Genomic DNA, 17,071 nt, shown 5'->3' with positions numbered 1-17,071 from the left:
GTGGGCTTTCTCTAGTTGTGGCGAGTGGGGGCTACTTTCTTCGTTGCGGTGTGTGGGCTTCCCATTGCGGTGGCTTCTCTTGTTGCAGAGCACGGACTCTAGGCGCGTGAGCTTCAGTAGTTGTGGCTCGCGGGCTCTAGAGCACAGGCTCAGTAGTTGTGGCTTGTGGGCTCTAGAGTGCGGGCTCAGTAGTTGTGGCTCATGGGCTTAGTTGCTCCACAGGATGTGGGATCTTCCCGGACCAGGGCTCGAACCCATGTTCCCTGCATTGGCAGGTGGATTCTTAACCACTGTGCCACCAGGGAAGGCCCACACTACTATATATAAAATAGATAAACAACAAGGACCTACTGTATAGCACAGGGAACTATACTCAATATTTTATAATAACCTATAAGGGAAAAGAATCTGAAAAAGAATATATAGATGTAGATATAGATACAGATATGGATATATAACTGAATCACTGTGCTGTACACCTGAAAACAGCACAACATTGTAAATCAACTGTACTTCAATAAAAACGTAAACAAAAAATAAAATTGAGTCTCATTGTATACACATGTAATTTCTATATCATACGTTTTTCCTTTATAAGTAATTCACAGCCGTGTATGATCTCCACCACTTCCTACAGATGCTAAGTAACTAGCCCAGCCACTGTTTAGATCCCACAACCAGCACAGCTGATATTAAATCCCTTGACCAGTCTTCCATCTCCCAACTCAGAGCAACCGTCAGCTAGAGCTAGTTGTGTATTACGGGTTGTGTAGGATTTGGTCCCCCCCAACAAGGCTCCTTGAGTTTATTTTCTTCAAAGAAAGGTGTCAGTTTGTCCAGCACCATATGACCAGCACCTTAAAAAAATGCACAGCACATAGTAGTTGCATAATAAACATTGGTTGAACCTATGAGTGTAACGGTGACTTTCAAATTGTGGTATAAGGCCCTTTCAGTGTTGAGAGGCAGGGCTTCAATAGTTTCTGCTTGGATGGTCCTTGGTCAGGTGAGAGGTCCGACAGTCACTCTATGTTGGCCAGGAGCACAGATTCTAGAGTGCCATTCTCCTGGGACAGTGGAGCTCTTACCTGGAAAGAGTCCATCATGGAGGCTCCTGCCTTCTTCTTGGAGCACAGAAAACTGTGGGGCTTCTCCTTAGTTCCCAGGAATGGGTTCAAGAGGGATGCAAAGAAGTAAGTCTGTTGAGGACAAGAACTGTGACTTTTTATCCTGTTCTGTCATGTTGGCTAAGCTTGTAAGCATAGTGTTTTAACAAGTTGTCTAATGAAAGAATGAACAGTCAGATAACCTGCCTTCCTTCAGTGACTAAGCAAGAGTCATCTCTGTTTTTTTTTTTTAATAAAATTATTTATTTATTTAATTTTTGGCTGCATTGGGTCTTCGCTGCTGCATGCGGGCTTTCTCTAGTTGCAGTGAGCGGGGGCTACTCTTTGTTGTGGTGCACAGGCTTCTCATTGTGGTGGCTTCTCTTGTTGCAGAGCACAGGCTTTAGGCACACGGGCTTCAGTAGTTGTGGCTCGCAGGCTCAGTAGTTGTGGCACACGGGCTTAGTTGCTCCGCGGCATGTGGGATCTTCCTGGACCAGGGCTCAAACCCGTGTCCCCTGCATTGGCAGGCAGATTCTTAACCACTGCGCCACCAGGGAAGCCCCTCATCTCTGCTTTTAAGGAGTTTTGAAATACGCTTGAGAAGCACAGAAAGTTAAACAACAAGAAAATTCAGTAAGAGAGATATTCCAAGGCAGTTGCTGAGTGATTGCACATTAAGAGGAGCTGACGGCTGACATGCTCATGTTCTTCCAAATGCAGCCCTCACATCAGGGTTCATTAGACTTTGTCTATATCAGTTCTAATAATAATCCTTAGTTTTCTCCGAGTAGCAGATTTGAAGTCTACCTGAGAGAGTACAAAAAAATCAATTCTGTTTATGTTCTTCAGATAAGATCATAACTGACTTTGAGATGCATTTAACATCGCGTACTTCACAGCCTGGTGTTCAATGTCTATGTTAGAAAGTGTATCGGTAGCTACTGGAGGATAAAGCTGGGCGGTATGTGGGGTGACAGACTGGCGATGAGTATGTGGAGAATTCATTTTTCCTGTGACTGTACGATGTGAACCAACTAAAATACTTTTTTGCCTTCCTAAGTTGTATTGAGTATTCAGCCTTTTCACTGGGTATTTTTTTTACTGTTTGATTTATCAGTTTTCGGAACCAGATAAGCACACAGTTCTGGAGAAGTTGACGTCATGTGTAACCAAGAATGGGAAGGTGTATTCTTATTCCATTGTCAATACAGAGAATCTTGGTTTATGTTGTGATGAGTTGTTTTCCTTAATCCAGAAGCTGATTATTTATTTTAATAACTGAGATAGAGTTATTGGGAGTAATTGAGATTTCCTTCAGTTCAACTTCAGCCAACATTGAAGACCTGGCCATTTTTAGGGGGACTGTGCCAGGTGCTTCCATGCATACTGTCCCAGGGCAAGATGTGGAATACATTTTATTACAGCCCATCTGCTCTACAAACAGATCATATGCAGGAAAAAGATAGTTGCTTTATCAGGAAAGGCCTGTTCCTTAGAAGAGTAATGAATCAGTAAAATGATGAAAACACGTATTATAAAAGACCGGAGGGAAGTTCAGACTGAAAGGTAAAAATATGTCTTCCATTGATCCTACTCTCCATTGAGTGAAAGGATTCTCATAGACTTTTGCTCCCTTCTAGATTAAACAGAATAAAGCCACAAATAAACATCACCTGTCTCTAATTCCCAGATTTTAGGGCCTCATAGGATGGAGGAAGAAATTCAATGAGAGTGCAAGGAAGTTATTGGCCAAACCCGAAATGTGGGAGATGCTTTGAGAAAAAAAATTAAAAATTCATTTAAAAACAAATCAATAAAAAAAAAACATTCAGGAAGGGACTATTAAATAGAAAAGAGTAAAGAGATAACAAGCAAATTAAATGTGCAAATTTTGGAGAATCTTGATTTAAACAAACCAACTGTTTAAAAAATCTTCAAGATGAGAAATTTTTTTTAAATATTATATGGTCACGTTATTTATTTATTTAGCTGCACCAGGTCTTAGTTGCAGGATACGGGATCTTCACTGTGGCATGCAGGATCTTTAGTTGTGGCATGCGGACTTCTTAGTTGCAGCATGCGTGTGGGATCTAGTTTCCCAACCAGGGATCGAACCCCAGGCCTCCTGCATTGGAAGTGCAGAGTCTTACCCACTGGACCACCAGGGAAGTCCCAAGATGAGAAATTGTAATATGAAGTTGGGATTAGACGATAGGAGGGATTTCTACTAATTTGGATAATGGTATATCCTCATCATCTAGAGATGCACATTGCAGGTTTCATGGATGAAATAGTAGGATGCCATGGATTTGTTTTTTAAATAGCTCAGCCAAAAAAGTGAGGGAGGGGGAATAGATGAAACCAGGTAGCCAGAGGCTGACAGTTAGAGCTGGGCGACAGGTACACCACAGCATAGTAAATTTCTCTCTAAATACTTATGAATGTTTGAAATAAACCAGAAGCAAGTTGACAGACAGTAATCCTGTAGTGGTCTGGCCTCTCTCCAGGCTTTTAACCACCACTGAGCCTGCAGGGCAATGGGAATTAGATGGATAAAACAGGAAAAATGATTCACATCTAGCATGCGGACAGGATCAGAGCTCTTATTCTGGAGACCATGAACTCATGAGATGTCCATAGATGGGTTTCAGAATGGTCTGAACTCCCTGTAGGTACATACCAAGTTTTGATACGAATTTTTTTCTGGGGTAGCATCTAGGTTTCACTAGATCCTGAAAGGCATTCATGACTCACACAATTTGAGATACACTAGGTTACAGCAGTTTCCGAAGCCTATTTCAACTCTAAAATTCTGTAAACTCATATATCTAAGAACAAGAAATTTAATTGTCCTATTTGAACAACTCTCTGCATAGTGGAAAGGACTCTAGAATTCATGAAATCTGTATTTTAGTATATTTAAATTCTTAGGATATGAGAATGTTTAAGAGCCATCAGATACATTTTTTAAAAATCACATCTAGAGGGGCTTCCCTGGTGGTGCAGTGGTTGAGAGTCCGCCTGCCGATGCAGGGAACATGGGTTCATGCCCCAGTCCGGGAAGATTCCACATGCCGCGGAGCGGCTGGGCCCGTGAGCCATGGCTGCTGTACCTGCGCGTCTGGAGCCTGTGCTCTGCAACGGGAGAGACCACAACGGTGAGAGGCCCGCGTACCGCAAAAAAAAATAAAATAAAAATCACATCTAGATCTTAGACTGGTTCAGCGATTAACACAATGGCCAAATATATCAATGCAATTTTCTCTCTTTTAGATGCCTTTCAATGTCATCCTGGAGTCTATGCAGTAAAACCTCACTGTTAAAAGACTTACTTCAAAAAACCCGTAAGAAGTGGGAAGCATTATAGCAATATAAAAATCCCCCAGTTATACACAAGGGAGCGATGTAATAGCTTTAAGTGCCAGCATCTTATTGGCTGTAAAGACGTGTGCTAGAAAAGACGGAGGTTTCCCTAAGCTGGAAACCGAAATGGTGTATGTGCAGCTGCTCAAAGCAGTTCTCTTTTGCCATTGCATTTTACTGATATCCTTCCCTTTTTTTTGAGTAAAATAATTTTGCAGAAGATCTGAAATATTCTGTATAATGGGTTTATAATGAAGCCAGAGCAGTGCAGTCAGTAGTAGCAGCCTGGTTTAATTCGATTACAAAGTCACGGTCTAACTAGCCATCATTTAGGGTAGAGTCAAGGATAGTGCTTCACATGCTGCCTAGACTGCTAGACTTTATTTTTCGGTTTCTTCTTCTGTTGTCTAGAGGAGAGCAAATGTGTGTGTGTCTGTGTGCGTGCGTGTGTGCTTGCAAGTGCACCTGTGCGTGTGTGTTGGGGGGCGGACACTGAGGGCAGTTCTTCATGTTACAGCTTTGTGTTAACTATTGCTCCAGCAAAACCACGTTGTGCACCACCCAGAGCTCCACAGATTGTTATGCGAAGCATTTATTCACACACTCACAGTTATGCACGTCACTTGTGAAGCGTGGTTTCTGGACGGCCTTGATGCGTGCAGGTTGCTGTCTGCTTTTGCTTCCCGGCTGCAGGCAGGTTCAGATCAGCTTGATGTGTGGTCATTCTGGGCCTAGGATGAATGGGCGTGTCCTTCTTCTGGTTGGTCACCACGTCTTCCTGAGGCTCACATCCCATACTCTTCCATCCCAATGACTGAATCAAGTCCCCTGGCCAACCTAATGTCAGTAAGGCACAGAAGCCTAGTCCAGCACAGTGGGGTGGGGCGGAAGTCAGCTTTGCTGAAAGATAATCTAATTTATCATAGAACCATTTTCTTACAATATTACACAAGTATGTCAATAATTTTTCTTGTTCAATGTATAGGTAGTTTCTGACATAAAAATGCTAGATTTATGGGTGATTTACACATACAAATCAATGTCTAAAATGTACAGCTCCCTGATCTAGTATGGGCCACCTATCTTTTATTTTCTAATATAAAATTCTTCTGCCCTTTGGAGATACTCCTGATCTCACCCCTGCCTATTTTTGCACACTTTCCCCTCACCACTCTTCCCCCCTCTCTACCTCCAGCAGGTCTTTCAGTTTCCTAAAATGCACCAAGCTCTTTTGTGCCTCAGGGCCTTTGCACACACCATCCCTTCTACTCTACCCATAATTCTTTGCCTCCTAGACATCTACTTATCCTTCCTATCTGAGCTTAAATGTTACCCCCAAAGTGGTCTTCACTGACCACTGAATCTAATATTGCCCTCATTAAGTTTGGGTCACCCTACCCCTTTCTTCATAATTTCTATTTACATAGTTCTTTCTTTTTAATTTTTTAATTTTATTTATTTATTTTTGGCTGTGTTGTGTCTTTGTTCGTGCACATGGGCTTCTCATTACAGTGGCTTCTCTTGTTGCTGAGCACAGGCTCTTGGCACACTGGCTCTAGAGCGCAGGCTCGGTAGTTGTGGCCCACAGGCTTAGTTGCTCCGCGGCATGTGGGATCTTCCTGGACCAGGGCTCGAACCCGTGTCCCCTGCATTGGCAGGCAGATTCTTAACCACTGCACCACCAGGGAAGCCCTATTTACATAGTTATTTATGTGATCTGACCTTTCACGTTAGACGAGGAGTGTCATTGATGCAGAAGTGACGTCTTTGTTCTCCTTTGCATTGGAAGCACTCAGCCTGGTACTCAGAAAAGATAGTTTTCTAATGAATGAGTGAAAATAATTAGAACCTGGGGGAGGGGGGATTTCCACTTTTCAGATGTACAGAGTTTATAAGTTTGGAGACACATAGACAGACATGAGTTTGAGCCCCAGCTCTAGTGGTTAACCAGGCCTCCATCCTTCCCCAAGTGACTTGACTTTTCTGTGCCTGTGTTTACTCCTTCTGTCCTCCCACACTCTGATTGTATGTTTGAGGAGTAATGAGGCATACAGTGGATGCAAAGATTTTGGCCCAGAGCTAGAGGCGGTCAGACTCAGGCATCCAGTGCATGGCTACTGTCTTTCTTCTTCCCTGAGTATGAGGCCTGCCCCAATCTCAAACTGTGGCCAGCATTTTAGAGCTCTGGTCATACTTTCTGCTTAGTGTAGTCCAAAGAGTGTGCTTAGACACTGAGTCCAGTAATACTATGATTTATGTCAAAGAGTGTTCTGCCTGTGTTTTCCTCTAGGAATTTTTATAGTATCTGGTCTTACGTTTAGGTCTTTAATCCATTTTGGGTTTATTTTTGTGTATGGTGTTAGGGAGTGTTCTAATTTCATTCTTTCACATGTAACTGTCCAGTTTTCCCAGCACCACTTATTCAAGAGACTGTCGATCTAAAAAATGATACAAATGAACTTATTTAGAAAACAGGAATAGACTCATAGACATAGAAAACAAACTTATGGTTCCCAAAGGGGCAAGGGAGGAGGGATAACTTAGGAGTTTGGGATGAACAGTCCTGTATATAAAATAGACAAACAACAAGGACCTACTGTATGGCATAGGCAACAATATTCACTCTCTTGTAATAACCTGTAATGGAAAAGTATCTGAAAAAGAATATATGTGTAACTGAATCACTTTGCTGTACACCTGAAACTAACACAACATTGTAAATCAACTACGTTATGCATCAATAAAAAGCTGTTTGTTTTGACAAAAGAAAGTAATATTATGAGTGGGACATGGAACTAACGATCATGAGTGACACCGTTTCCATGGGCAAATGAATTTGGACTTCAGAACAACTGGCTGAGTAAAGGGCTTTTGGTTTATGGTACTTAAACAGAGGATTCTCTCTGGTGAGTTCCCTTTACTGGTACTAATGAGGGAATCTCTGTCCCCCCCGATTGCATAGACCTCTCCCAAGTTCATCGTCAAGATGTATAGTATTTCATCCAAGTTCCTAACGTGGCGGGTGGCGTGGGGGACTGAAAACCCTGACTGCAGCTTCCGATGGAATGCAGAATGCCAGTAGCTGCGTCCACTGAACAACCCTATTTTAGCATCCTGGGCCTGAAGAACAGCTCTGATGGCATTAACCCCATGAAGAAATCTGACAATAAAACCACCAATGCCCTGAATCACTGCTGGGATGAAAACCAAACATGCTCTCGGCGTGACAGTTCTGACCCTGCACTGTTTGGTAACCGGGGATGGGGGGTAGGGAGGGGGGCGCACAGGACGTGCCTGATGGAGAAAGAAGACGGCTGAACCTGGCCTGGCTGTTTGAAACCTATTCATTCCTGATGGTCCTGAGGTTACCACACACACTTTCATGGTCCCTACTTTTTAAGGCTGTTTTATCATGGCTTACAACAACAGATAAATAAACGTTAAAACTCAGCCTTGGGCTTCCCTGGTGGCACAGTGGTTGGGAGTCCGCCTGACGATGCAGGGGACGCGGGTTCATGCGCCGATCCGGAGGATCCCGCGCGCCGCGGAGTGGCTGGGCCCATGAGCCATGGCCACTGAGCCTGCGCGTCCGGAGCCTGTGCTCCGCGGCGGGAGGGGCCACGGCAGTGAGAGGCCCACGTACCACAAAAAAAAAAAAAAAAAAAAAAAAAAAAAAAAAAAACCTCAGCCTTGGCGGAATAGCCATGGAGCTATCTTATCCAGGTAGGGAGAGACAGACAGGGAGGCGTCTGGGGCATTGTTTAATGTAATGCTCTCAGTTCAGAATTATCGTGATGAAGGATGCTGAGTGAGTGAATTAAAAAGGAGGAGCTGTGAGGCAGGATACAGGGTGAGGAAAGGAGAGGCATGGTAATAAAGTCGTAGGAAATGATTTCAGACACTGTTGGCCTCATGGTTCCTCTCGAGGGAGAAGCATCTTTGGGGTCATTGGGTTGAGGGGCTGTGGAAGAGGTGTGTGGGATGCGAGGGGCAGAGAAGGAGCTGGGGTTCTGTGTGTCCCCACCCTCTTCAGGCCCCTGTAAGAGAGGCTGGAAGTTAGAACTTGGATGAGTTTCTGTTGCAAAAGTCACTTAAGGGCTGAGCATCATGGCGTGGTCTGCAAGGGTCGGGAGATGCGACAGTAGGAACTCAGAAGTTTAAGAGCCAGGGATGGAAGCTCTGCTGTGACTCTTGGAATATGCAATATCCAGCGAGGGCCTGGGGCGTCCACCTACCACTGTGCAGTGAAAACGTCCGAAGCACTGTGTTCCAGACCTCAAGGGGCAGTGATGGTCTCAGCCTAAATATCGGCTGTACACTGAAGGGCAGTTCAAGGTCAACGCTAGTATAAAAAACTCGATTAGGTCTTCCCTGGTGGCACAGTGGTTGAGAGTCCACCTGCCGATGCAAGGGACACGGGTTTGTGCCCCGGCCTGGGAGGATCCCACATGCCGCGGAGCGGCTGGGCCCGTGAGCCATGGCCGCTGAGCCTGCGCGTCCGGAGCCTGTGCTCCACAATGGGAGAGGCCACAACGGTGAGAGGCCCGCGTACCGCAAAAAAACAAACAAACAAACAAAAAAACTGGATTAAATCTCAATTTCCTTGAGTCCTTTAACATTAGCCCATGGCTTACGTGGTTGGACACTGTTCCTTTAGTCTGCAGGTACATTTTGGAAACCCTGTAAATCTTTGGCATGTGGAGTCATTGATTTGAATAAATAATTATTTTAAGGGAATTGAAGAGGGCTTCCCTGGTGGTGCAGTGGTTGAGAGTCCGCCTGCCGATGCAGGGGACACGGGTTCGTGCCCCGGTCTGGGAAGATCCCACATGCCGCGAAGCGGCTGAGCCCGTGAGCCATGGCCATGGCCGCTGAGCCTGCGCGTCCGGAGCACAGGCTCCACAACGGGAGAGGCCACAACAGTGAGAGGCCTGTGTACCGCAAAAAAAAAAAAAAAAAAAAAAAAAGGAATTGAAGAAATATTGTAAGTACCAGCAATGCTACTCAATATTCCTTAAGACAACTGCTCAATTGTTAAAGTGAAATAATTGACATTTAGCATACCATGATTAGCATTTCAACTTGTTAAAATATTTTGATAAATAATAAATATCACCATTTGACTCTAAAAAGTTTCAATTTCAAGTCAGTCAGTTAAATGAAGTCATTAAAAAAATCATGGGGCCTCTTCTTATTATAATTATTGATTAGACTATAGTAGGAAATTATTTCCTAAGCAGTACCTGTTGTTTCAACCTTAAAGCAAATTAATTCCTTAGGAATGAAAGAAATTTTAAAGAACTTACAAGAAAAGCAAAATTTGACCCCTACTCTATTTAGAGAATGGAATTAGTAAAAAGATACTCACAAATATGAGAAATAATGAATGATGAAATGAGACATGAAGTCTAAATGGAATGCTGAGTACAGAAGGTGTATGTGATCTTTCCTAGTCTTCTGTTCAGTAGAATAAAAATTACCTTTTGTTGCCTCAGTTGGTTGGTGTGATGGGCATAGCGTTAACATGCCTGACCTCAAAAAAACTTGGAACGTTCTCCATTTCTAAAATGGATCTTTTCTACTGCTGTATTAACATTTGGAAAAATTACTTCATATCAACGAGTCTGAAACCTATCAAGAAGAGTGGGAGCCATCTAAGTAAGAAATTCCGAGGACATCACAGAATTGCTTATGATTCTGAAATGTTCAGTCATTTCATTCAGGGCTTCTCCTGACTTCACAAGCTTTCAGGAATGAGTGTATGCTTCATGGAAGAACAACCAAAAGGTGGCAGCATCTCTTTGAAAATTATTTCTATTTATTTCATGTCCACATTTCTTTTTCAAATAACCACTCCCACTTAGTTGAACCATGTTATAATAGGCATTTATAGATCAGAAAGCACCCTTCCTTTTGCAAATGAGATGAATGCAGTAATTGCTATTGATACAATGGAACTTCAAAAAATGTTTACTTTCAATGAAGGCTTGACCTTCTCTTTAGACAAATGGTTCATCATGTCTGATGACGTAGCAACAAAGACACATCTTCTTCCGAGTCAGAAAATATTAACGGAGTCACCTAATCGTTAACAATGACTATTAATTATCATCTGGAAGATTTAGAATCTTGCTTGGCAGGATATTATGAAAACTGATATATTCTTAAAAACCATGAGTAGATCTTTTATTCCTGAAGAGTGGACACTGAATGAACAATCCTTTAAATGTAAATATTTTTCCTTAAGCACAAATCCTACCATTGTTTTCTTATAAAACGTTTTAAATCACTGTGATATTTGGCACTCCTTTAGTGTTACGTATTTAAAATTTTTTTTAAATAATTCAGATGTTCGTAAATCCGAATTCTCAACTACAAATCTACCTTTATCCTAGGTTAATGTTTTTCAGAACCTTAATATTTCTCATATACTGAAGATTTATAGAGAAAATTAGCAAAGCTGAATTCAAAATTTTAATAGTTTGCTCTTCTGAAATAAGACATTATGTAAAACCTCATTGATTCAAATAAAATAAGTTCTGAAGATTAGTATTCTGTTAAATGAAATTTCATTACTGTTGAGCACTTACGGTTAACCTAAATTAAGCAACCTTAGGCAACAGCTCATATCAGAGTCTTGCTTTTATATATATATATATACACCCACACACATTATAGATAGGTAACAGTGACTTCTAGACAATTAGATTGTCAGCTCCATTAAAACAGCAATATTAGAGGGAAGAGATATGGGGACATATGTATATGTATAAATGATTCACTTTGTTATAAAGCAGAAACTAACACACCATTGTAAAACAATTATACTCCAATAAAGATGTTTAAAAAAAAAAAACACTGGGCTTCCCTGGTGGCGCAGTGGTTGAGAGTCCGCCTGCCGATGCAGGGGACACGGGTTCATGCCCCGGTCCAGGAGGATCCCACATGCCACGGAGCGGCTGGGCCCGTGAGCCATGGCCACTGAGCCTGTGCGTCCGGAGCCTGTGCTCCACAACGGGAGAGGCCACAACAGTGAGAGGCCCGCGTACCGAAAAAAAAAAAAAAAAAACAATATTGTACTTTTCTGTATTTTGCACATATGTGTGGAGAGTGAAGATGCCATGCTATATAAGGTCACAGTAAATATTAAGATCAGTGTGTCTCTTTAAGGAATTAAATGACAAATGTACTGTAAGTGGCCTTAAAGATCAGAGATTTTCACACAGGTTTTGATCTTGAATTTCTAGTGAAATCTTCCTCAGAAGTCCAGTCTATAACTCAGCCCAGAGAGGTGGAGTTTTAAGTTGCTTGATGGGTGTGAAGCCTAGAGTCTTACCTCCTCCCGCTGCACCCCAGACACACCGAGACTGGAAACTCAGGGACTCTGCAGACCTTAGGTTGAAAGGCACTGGTGTCGTCCAGTGCCTTAACCAAATCCCTTTTTTTCCCAAATGGCAAGTCAGGATTCCATCACCTAATAAGCAAGTGGTTCAAAGTCATTGAGGTCCATAATTCAAACCCAGTCATTGTAAGAATAATTATATGAATCAAAATCTATATTTCTTTTTATTTTACTATATCTTATGTTAGTCCATTTTTTCACACACACACAAAAAGGCTGGCAGTAGAGAGAAAATCTAGATATAAATATAGGTATAGCTATATAGACATAGATATAGGTATCAGAAAATCAATTCACAGCACATATATATAGGCATACTGTATATATGTATACACATTTTCTGATATATACACATACTTATAAACATGTGTAAGACATACCCACACCATTGAATAAAACTTTCCTAGCGCTGAGACGTCAAGAAACAAAGAATGGATAATATTCTGTAAAGGAAAGAACACTAGTCTAGAAGCTGGTTCGCCACAGGGTAGTCATACAAGATTCATGTTTAAACCTGTTCAAGCCTTGAAGAACTTTACTGAGATAGAGCAAGTAGAAATACCTACTTACCTACCCTACATGGTGGTCGTAGAGATCATGTGAAATAACACAGGCAAGTGTGTTTTGCTAACGTTATAAAGCAACATATGGATGTGTGCAAAAGAGTATTACTGGTTAGGAGATTTGAAATTAATATCCAAGTGCTGTACCCGGTTTCCATTTCACGCCTAAAGATACCCAACAGCTTATTTCAGGATTCCTCACATTGCAAAGGTTATGATCATTTTTGACAGCTGTCCTTATTCTTTTTGAAAATATTTTTTGCTAAGCAAATTCTCATGCATGAAATAGCAGTATTTTGGTGACAGCAAAGTGTCTACAGAGAACCAAATGTGCGATGGTAATTAGAAAGAATGCGTCACAAGTAGTTGCTGAGTTGCTAGATTCTTTCCAAAATATGTTATTTAAAACACTGACTGGGTATCTGCTTGGAAATCAGACTTGTCACCGTAGCATCTTTGCATTTTGGCATCAGCAACTGCTTTAAGGGTCCCCCACTCTCACAGGGAACCAGGGTGCTTGCAGAGAGGAGGGAGTTAACGGGATGAGAGTTGGAGGGAGGCTTCAGTCTTTCTAGAGCATCCACTGTAGAGGCGATGCCTGTTATTCTTGGGAGGATGTTCTGTGTTTCTGTCTTCCTAGGAGGCAGGCAGGGGTTAAGATTGTGGACCCCCAAGCCAGACTGCCTGGGTTGGAATCCCAGCTCTGCCTCTTCCTAGCTCTGGGGACCTGCAAAAACTTTTTCTCTTCTCCATGCCTCAGTTTGCTCTCCGCAGTGTTGGGGATGGTATTAGTAATGTCCTAATCTCCTGGAGTGGTTGAGAAGATGATTGAGATAACAGGAAAGCCCTCAGAATAGTGCCTGGTACCCACCCAGTCAGTGCTGTTTAACTGTTTGCCCTTACTATAGTAAAGGATCCAGCCCATTACACATTCCAAATCCTGTCGTCAATGTAAAAGTAGAGGCCTCCCCAAGGTCCTGGAGGCGACCGTGCATCACTGGGGAAGCTGTTTCTTATCAGGACAGGTGGACCCTAGGTAGAGATCATCATCATAATTGTGTAGCACTGTGGAATTTAAAAGGCCACAGGCCTTCTAAAAATGTACTCTTGCTACCTTTTCAAAAATTGGGGAATTAATAGTCACATTCATCTTACTTTCTGATTTTTTAGTAATGGCTACATTTTCCGTCATAAGCAGTCTCTTGCATTTTTATTTTAATGTGTGTTCTTTTGAATATTTCATTTCAAGGAGGGAGTTTACTTGAAAGTTATTCAAGACTTCTGATTAACTGTGATCATGCATCCTGATATATTTATTAACACTGAAGAATGTGAGGTTACAGATTATCCAAGCAATGAAGAAACAAAATTAAAACAGAGAGAGTGTGTGTGCCCGGACACACATATGTTCCATTTTGTTTCTTAAAGCCAACGTTTATTGTCAGGCACAAAAATTGGAATATAACATTTTAAATGAAAAGGCTTGAGATGTTTAAAGAGTCCTCATTACATTTGTCTGGCGTTTTGTGGATCTTTTAGATCTCTTGGCTAGTGCCTCGACTCGTTTTTGCCCAAGAGTAAATGTGGGATAAGTATGCATTGAATTTCAAAAGCTATGGAAGAAATGAAAGCTATGGAAACTAAATCTGTTTATCTTTTAATGTTTATGTTTTATAAATAGAACATAAGGAATAAAACTCCACATAGTTCTCAAAATATCTTTTCATTTTTAATAGATAAAATACAAGTGTGAACCATTTTCCTATTCTTTGACTTTTAATATCTGGCTTCAAAAATGCATGCATTATTACTTTTTCATGTGGAAATTTTGAAAATCTCATAGACCAGAGTTTTAAAATATCCTGTTGCAAGCTCTGGGTAGCAAAAAAGTCAACCGTTAACACGATCAGTCTAGAAAGTGAGATTCTTAAGGAGAGGTTTAGGTTCTGCTTTATTTTGAAGTTTGTTCCACCACCAGCATGAATTCACATCAGGAACTTTGTGCACCTCCAGTGTAGCCTGGGGTTTCTGCTAGGCTGTCTGGGAAGCGCTTTCTAGAATATGAATCTGAGCCATTACAGAGCAGGTGGAGCCAGGATGCATTGGAATAAACACAGTAAACCTAGAACGCAATTTGCAAAGACTGCCTCTTAGGCGTTCACCAAGTTGTCGTTTCATACACAGCTGTGCCTGCAGATGACAGAAATGCTTTCCTAATAACAAATCTAGTTTTTAAAAAACCTATGAATAAAGCGAATAATAATTGAATGTGTGTTAGGACACCTCGATGAGCAGGTATAGAGAATAAATTTATGCGAATGTAAAAGTTATGTGGGCAGCTGTGTGCCAATCACTGCATTACTACTCATTAACTTTGCTCTCCTTTGCATATTTGGTTACATTATCCAGAATGCATCTCCCAACTCATTCTGTTTGCATTTCACTCGAAGGAAGTAAAACTGTGTGTTGAAAAGCTCCTCTATTCATATGTTTATTTCTATTCAGTGATTTTGAGAGCACATTTATGGAATTTATAAAAGCAAAATGAGTTGAAGGCGTAAGGAATTCAAAAGGATTGCCTAATCCAGCCATATTTTTATAGCCTATAGATCTTATCTAGAAAAATGACAAAGAAGAAGTATCTCTGGAGTTTAAAATGAAAGCATATACAGAGGACTTGAATAGACACTTCATCAAGAGGATATGAAGATGGCAAGAAAGCACTGGGGAAGATGTTCTCCATCATTAACCATTGGGAGAAAGCAAATGGGAACCATAATGAGATATCAGAATGGCTAAAATTTAATAACAAACAATTATTTTTTTAAAAACACTGACAGGGCTTCCCTGGTGGTGCAGTGGTTGAGAGTCCGCCTGCCGATGCAGGGGACACGGGTTCGTGCCCCAGTCCAGGAAGATCCCACATGCCGCGGAGCGGCTGGGCCTGTTAGCCATGGCCGCTGAGCCCAGGCATCCGGAGCCTGTGCTCCGCAACGGGAGAGGCCACAACAGTGAGAGGCCCGCGTACCGCAAAAAAAACCAAAACCAAAAACGCTGACAATACCAGGAACACACAAGAGCTGGAACTCTTACACATTCCTGGAAGGAATGCAAAATACTACGACTCTGGAAAATGAGTAATTTCTTATAAGGTTAGATATCTACTTACCACATGACCCAGAATCAAACTTATGGGTATTTACCCTAGAGAAATGAAAACTTATGTTTATATTAAGACTGAATATGAGTATTCGTGTTAACTTTATTTGTAATAGTCGAAGCTAGAAACAACCCAAATCTCTTTCAACAGCTGAATGCTGAAACTAAATATGGTACATCCCCAGAGGGAATACTACTCAGCAGTAAAAAAAGAACAAACTATTAATTTTTCATGTTTACTTTTTTATTTTATTGAAGTATAGTTGATTTACAATGTTACGTTAATTTCTGCTGTACAGCAAAGTGACTCAGTTATACATATATATATTCCTTTCATATTCTTTTCCATTATGGTTTATCACAGGATACTGAATATAGTTCCCTGCGCTATATACAGCAGGACCTTATTGTTTATCCATCTTATATATACTGGTTTGCACCTGCTAATCCCAAACTCCAAATACTTCCCTCCCCCTTGGCAACCACAAGTCTGTTCTCTACTCTGTCAGTCTGTTTCTGTTTCGTAGATATAAAAAGGAACAAACTATTGATACCTGCCACAACTTCAACAAATCCTAAGACATTTGCTAAGTGAGAAAAGTCATGACATTCTCCAAAGACAAAGTTGTAAAGATGGAAAACAAACCAGTGATTGTCAGATTGTCAGGGGCTATAAGTGGGAGGAAGGAGTGTCTAAAGGGATTGCATGAGGGAAGTTTCTAGGGTATTGGAACTGTTCTGAATTCTGATTATGCTACTGGTCACATGAATCTATGTGTTGAAATTCACAAAACTCTACATCACAAGGAAAAATACCAATTTTATTGTATGGTCATTAAAATTATTTTTTAAAATCATGGGTTAATGTATTTCTAGTTAAACTGCATAAGAAGCTAAAGTCACATATGGAAAAGGCCAAGTCAATGGCAATATCAAAAACTTTAAAATATGTGATGAAATTATATTTTTGGTTAACATGTTCTTTATCACCTTTGTGAACGAGAAATACCTGCCTCTCAGGCAGCGCTAAGTTGGGGGAGTGAGCTGGTGCCCTATGGGATGGTTGCATGTGGCTCATGGCTGAACCTTTGCATTTTAACAGCTATATATTTCTTTCAGTGAGTACTTAAAAGACACAAATAACATGTCAGATCCGTAATTTCATGGATAATGTTGCCTAAATGTAGGCAAACTACAAAAGTGGCAGGATAATTTACAGTCATTTAAAGATTATATAAATAACCATAATGGGTGATTCAAAGATAGCCAAGAAAATTGTTTGAAATTTAAGAGACTCTGAGTAGGTTAGTATTTTCAGAGATAACGAGCTTTTTGGATCATATACAGTAGGAAAGAAAAGGTTATAAGGAAATGACCATATAGTCAGGTTTTTAAGTTACAGTAAAAGTAGTAGTTTGTTTCTGAAAAAAGAAGAAAACATTATACTGAGAATTTCCATTGCTTAAAAAGTGTGT

At 41.1% G+C, this 17,071-nt stretch overlaps 2 protein-coding genes across 2 annotated transcripts in view; both read left to right on the top strand.

The window, feature by feature from the left end:
- Positions 1 to 17,071, top strand: part of CTNND2 (catenin delta 2) — a 935,284-nt gene that overhangs the window by 394,059 nt on the left and 524,154 nt on the right. The window lies entirely within an intron of this gene.
- LOC307183573 (ubiquitin-ribosomal protein eS31 fusion protein-like) overlaps positions 7,545 to 17,071 on the top strand; it is a gene marked incomplete at its 5' end in the record, with an annotated part of 38,516 nt that continues 28,989 nt past the window's right edge. The window contains one exon of the mRNA XM_079916298.1: positions 7,545 to 7,722. Coding sequence (XP_079772424.1) covers positions 7,545 to 7,722 — 178 coding nt within the window. The remainder of the gene's footprint in view (positions 7,723 to 17,071) is intronic.

The sequence above is a fragment of the Stenella coeruleoalba genome, assembly GCF_951394435.1.
Source record: "Stenella coeruleoalba genome assembly, chromosome: 3".
NCBI lineage: Eukaryota > Metazoa > Chordata > Mammalia > Artiodactyla > Delphinidae > Stenella > Stenella coeruleoalba.
This window is presented reverse-complemented; position numbering and strand designations above follow the sequence as displayed.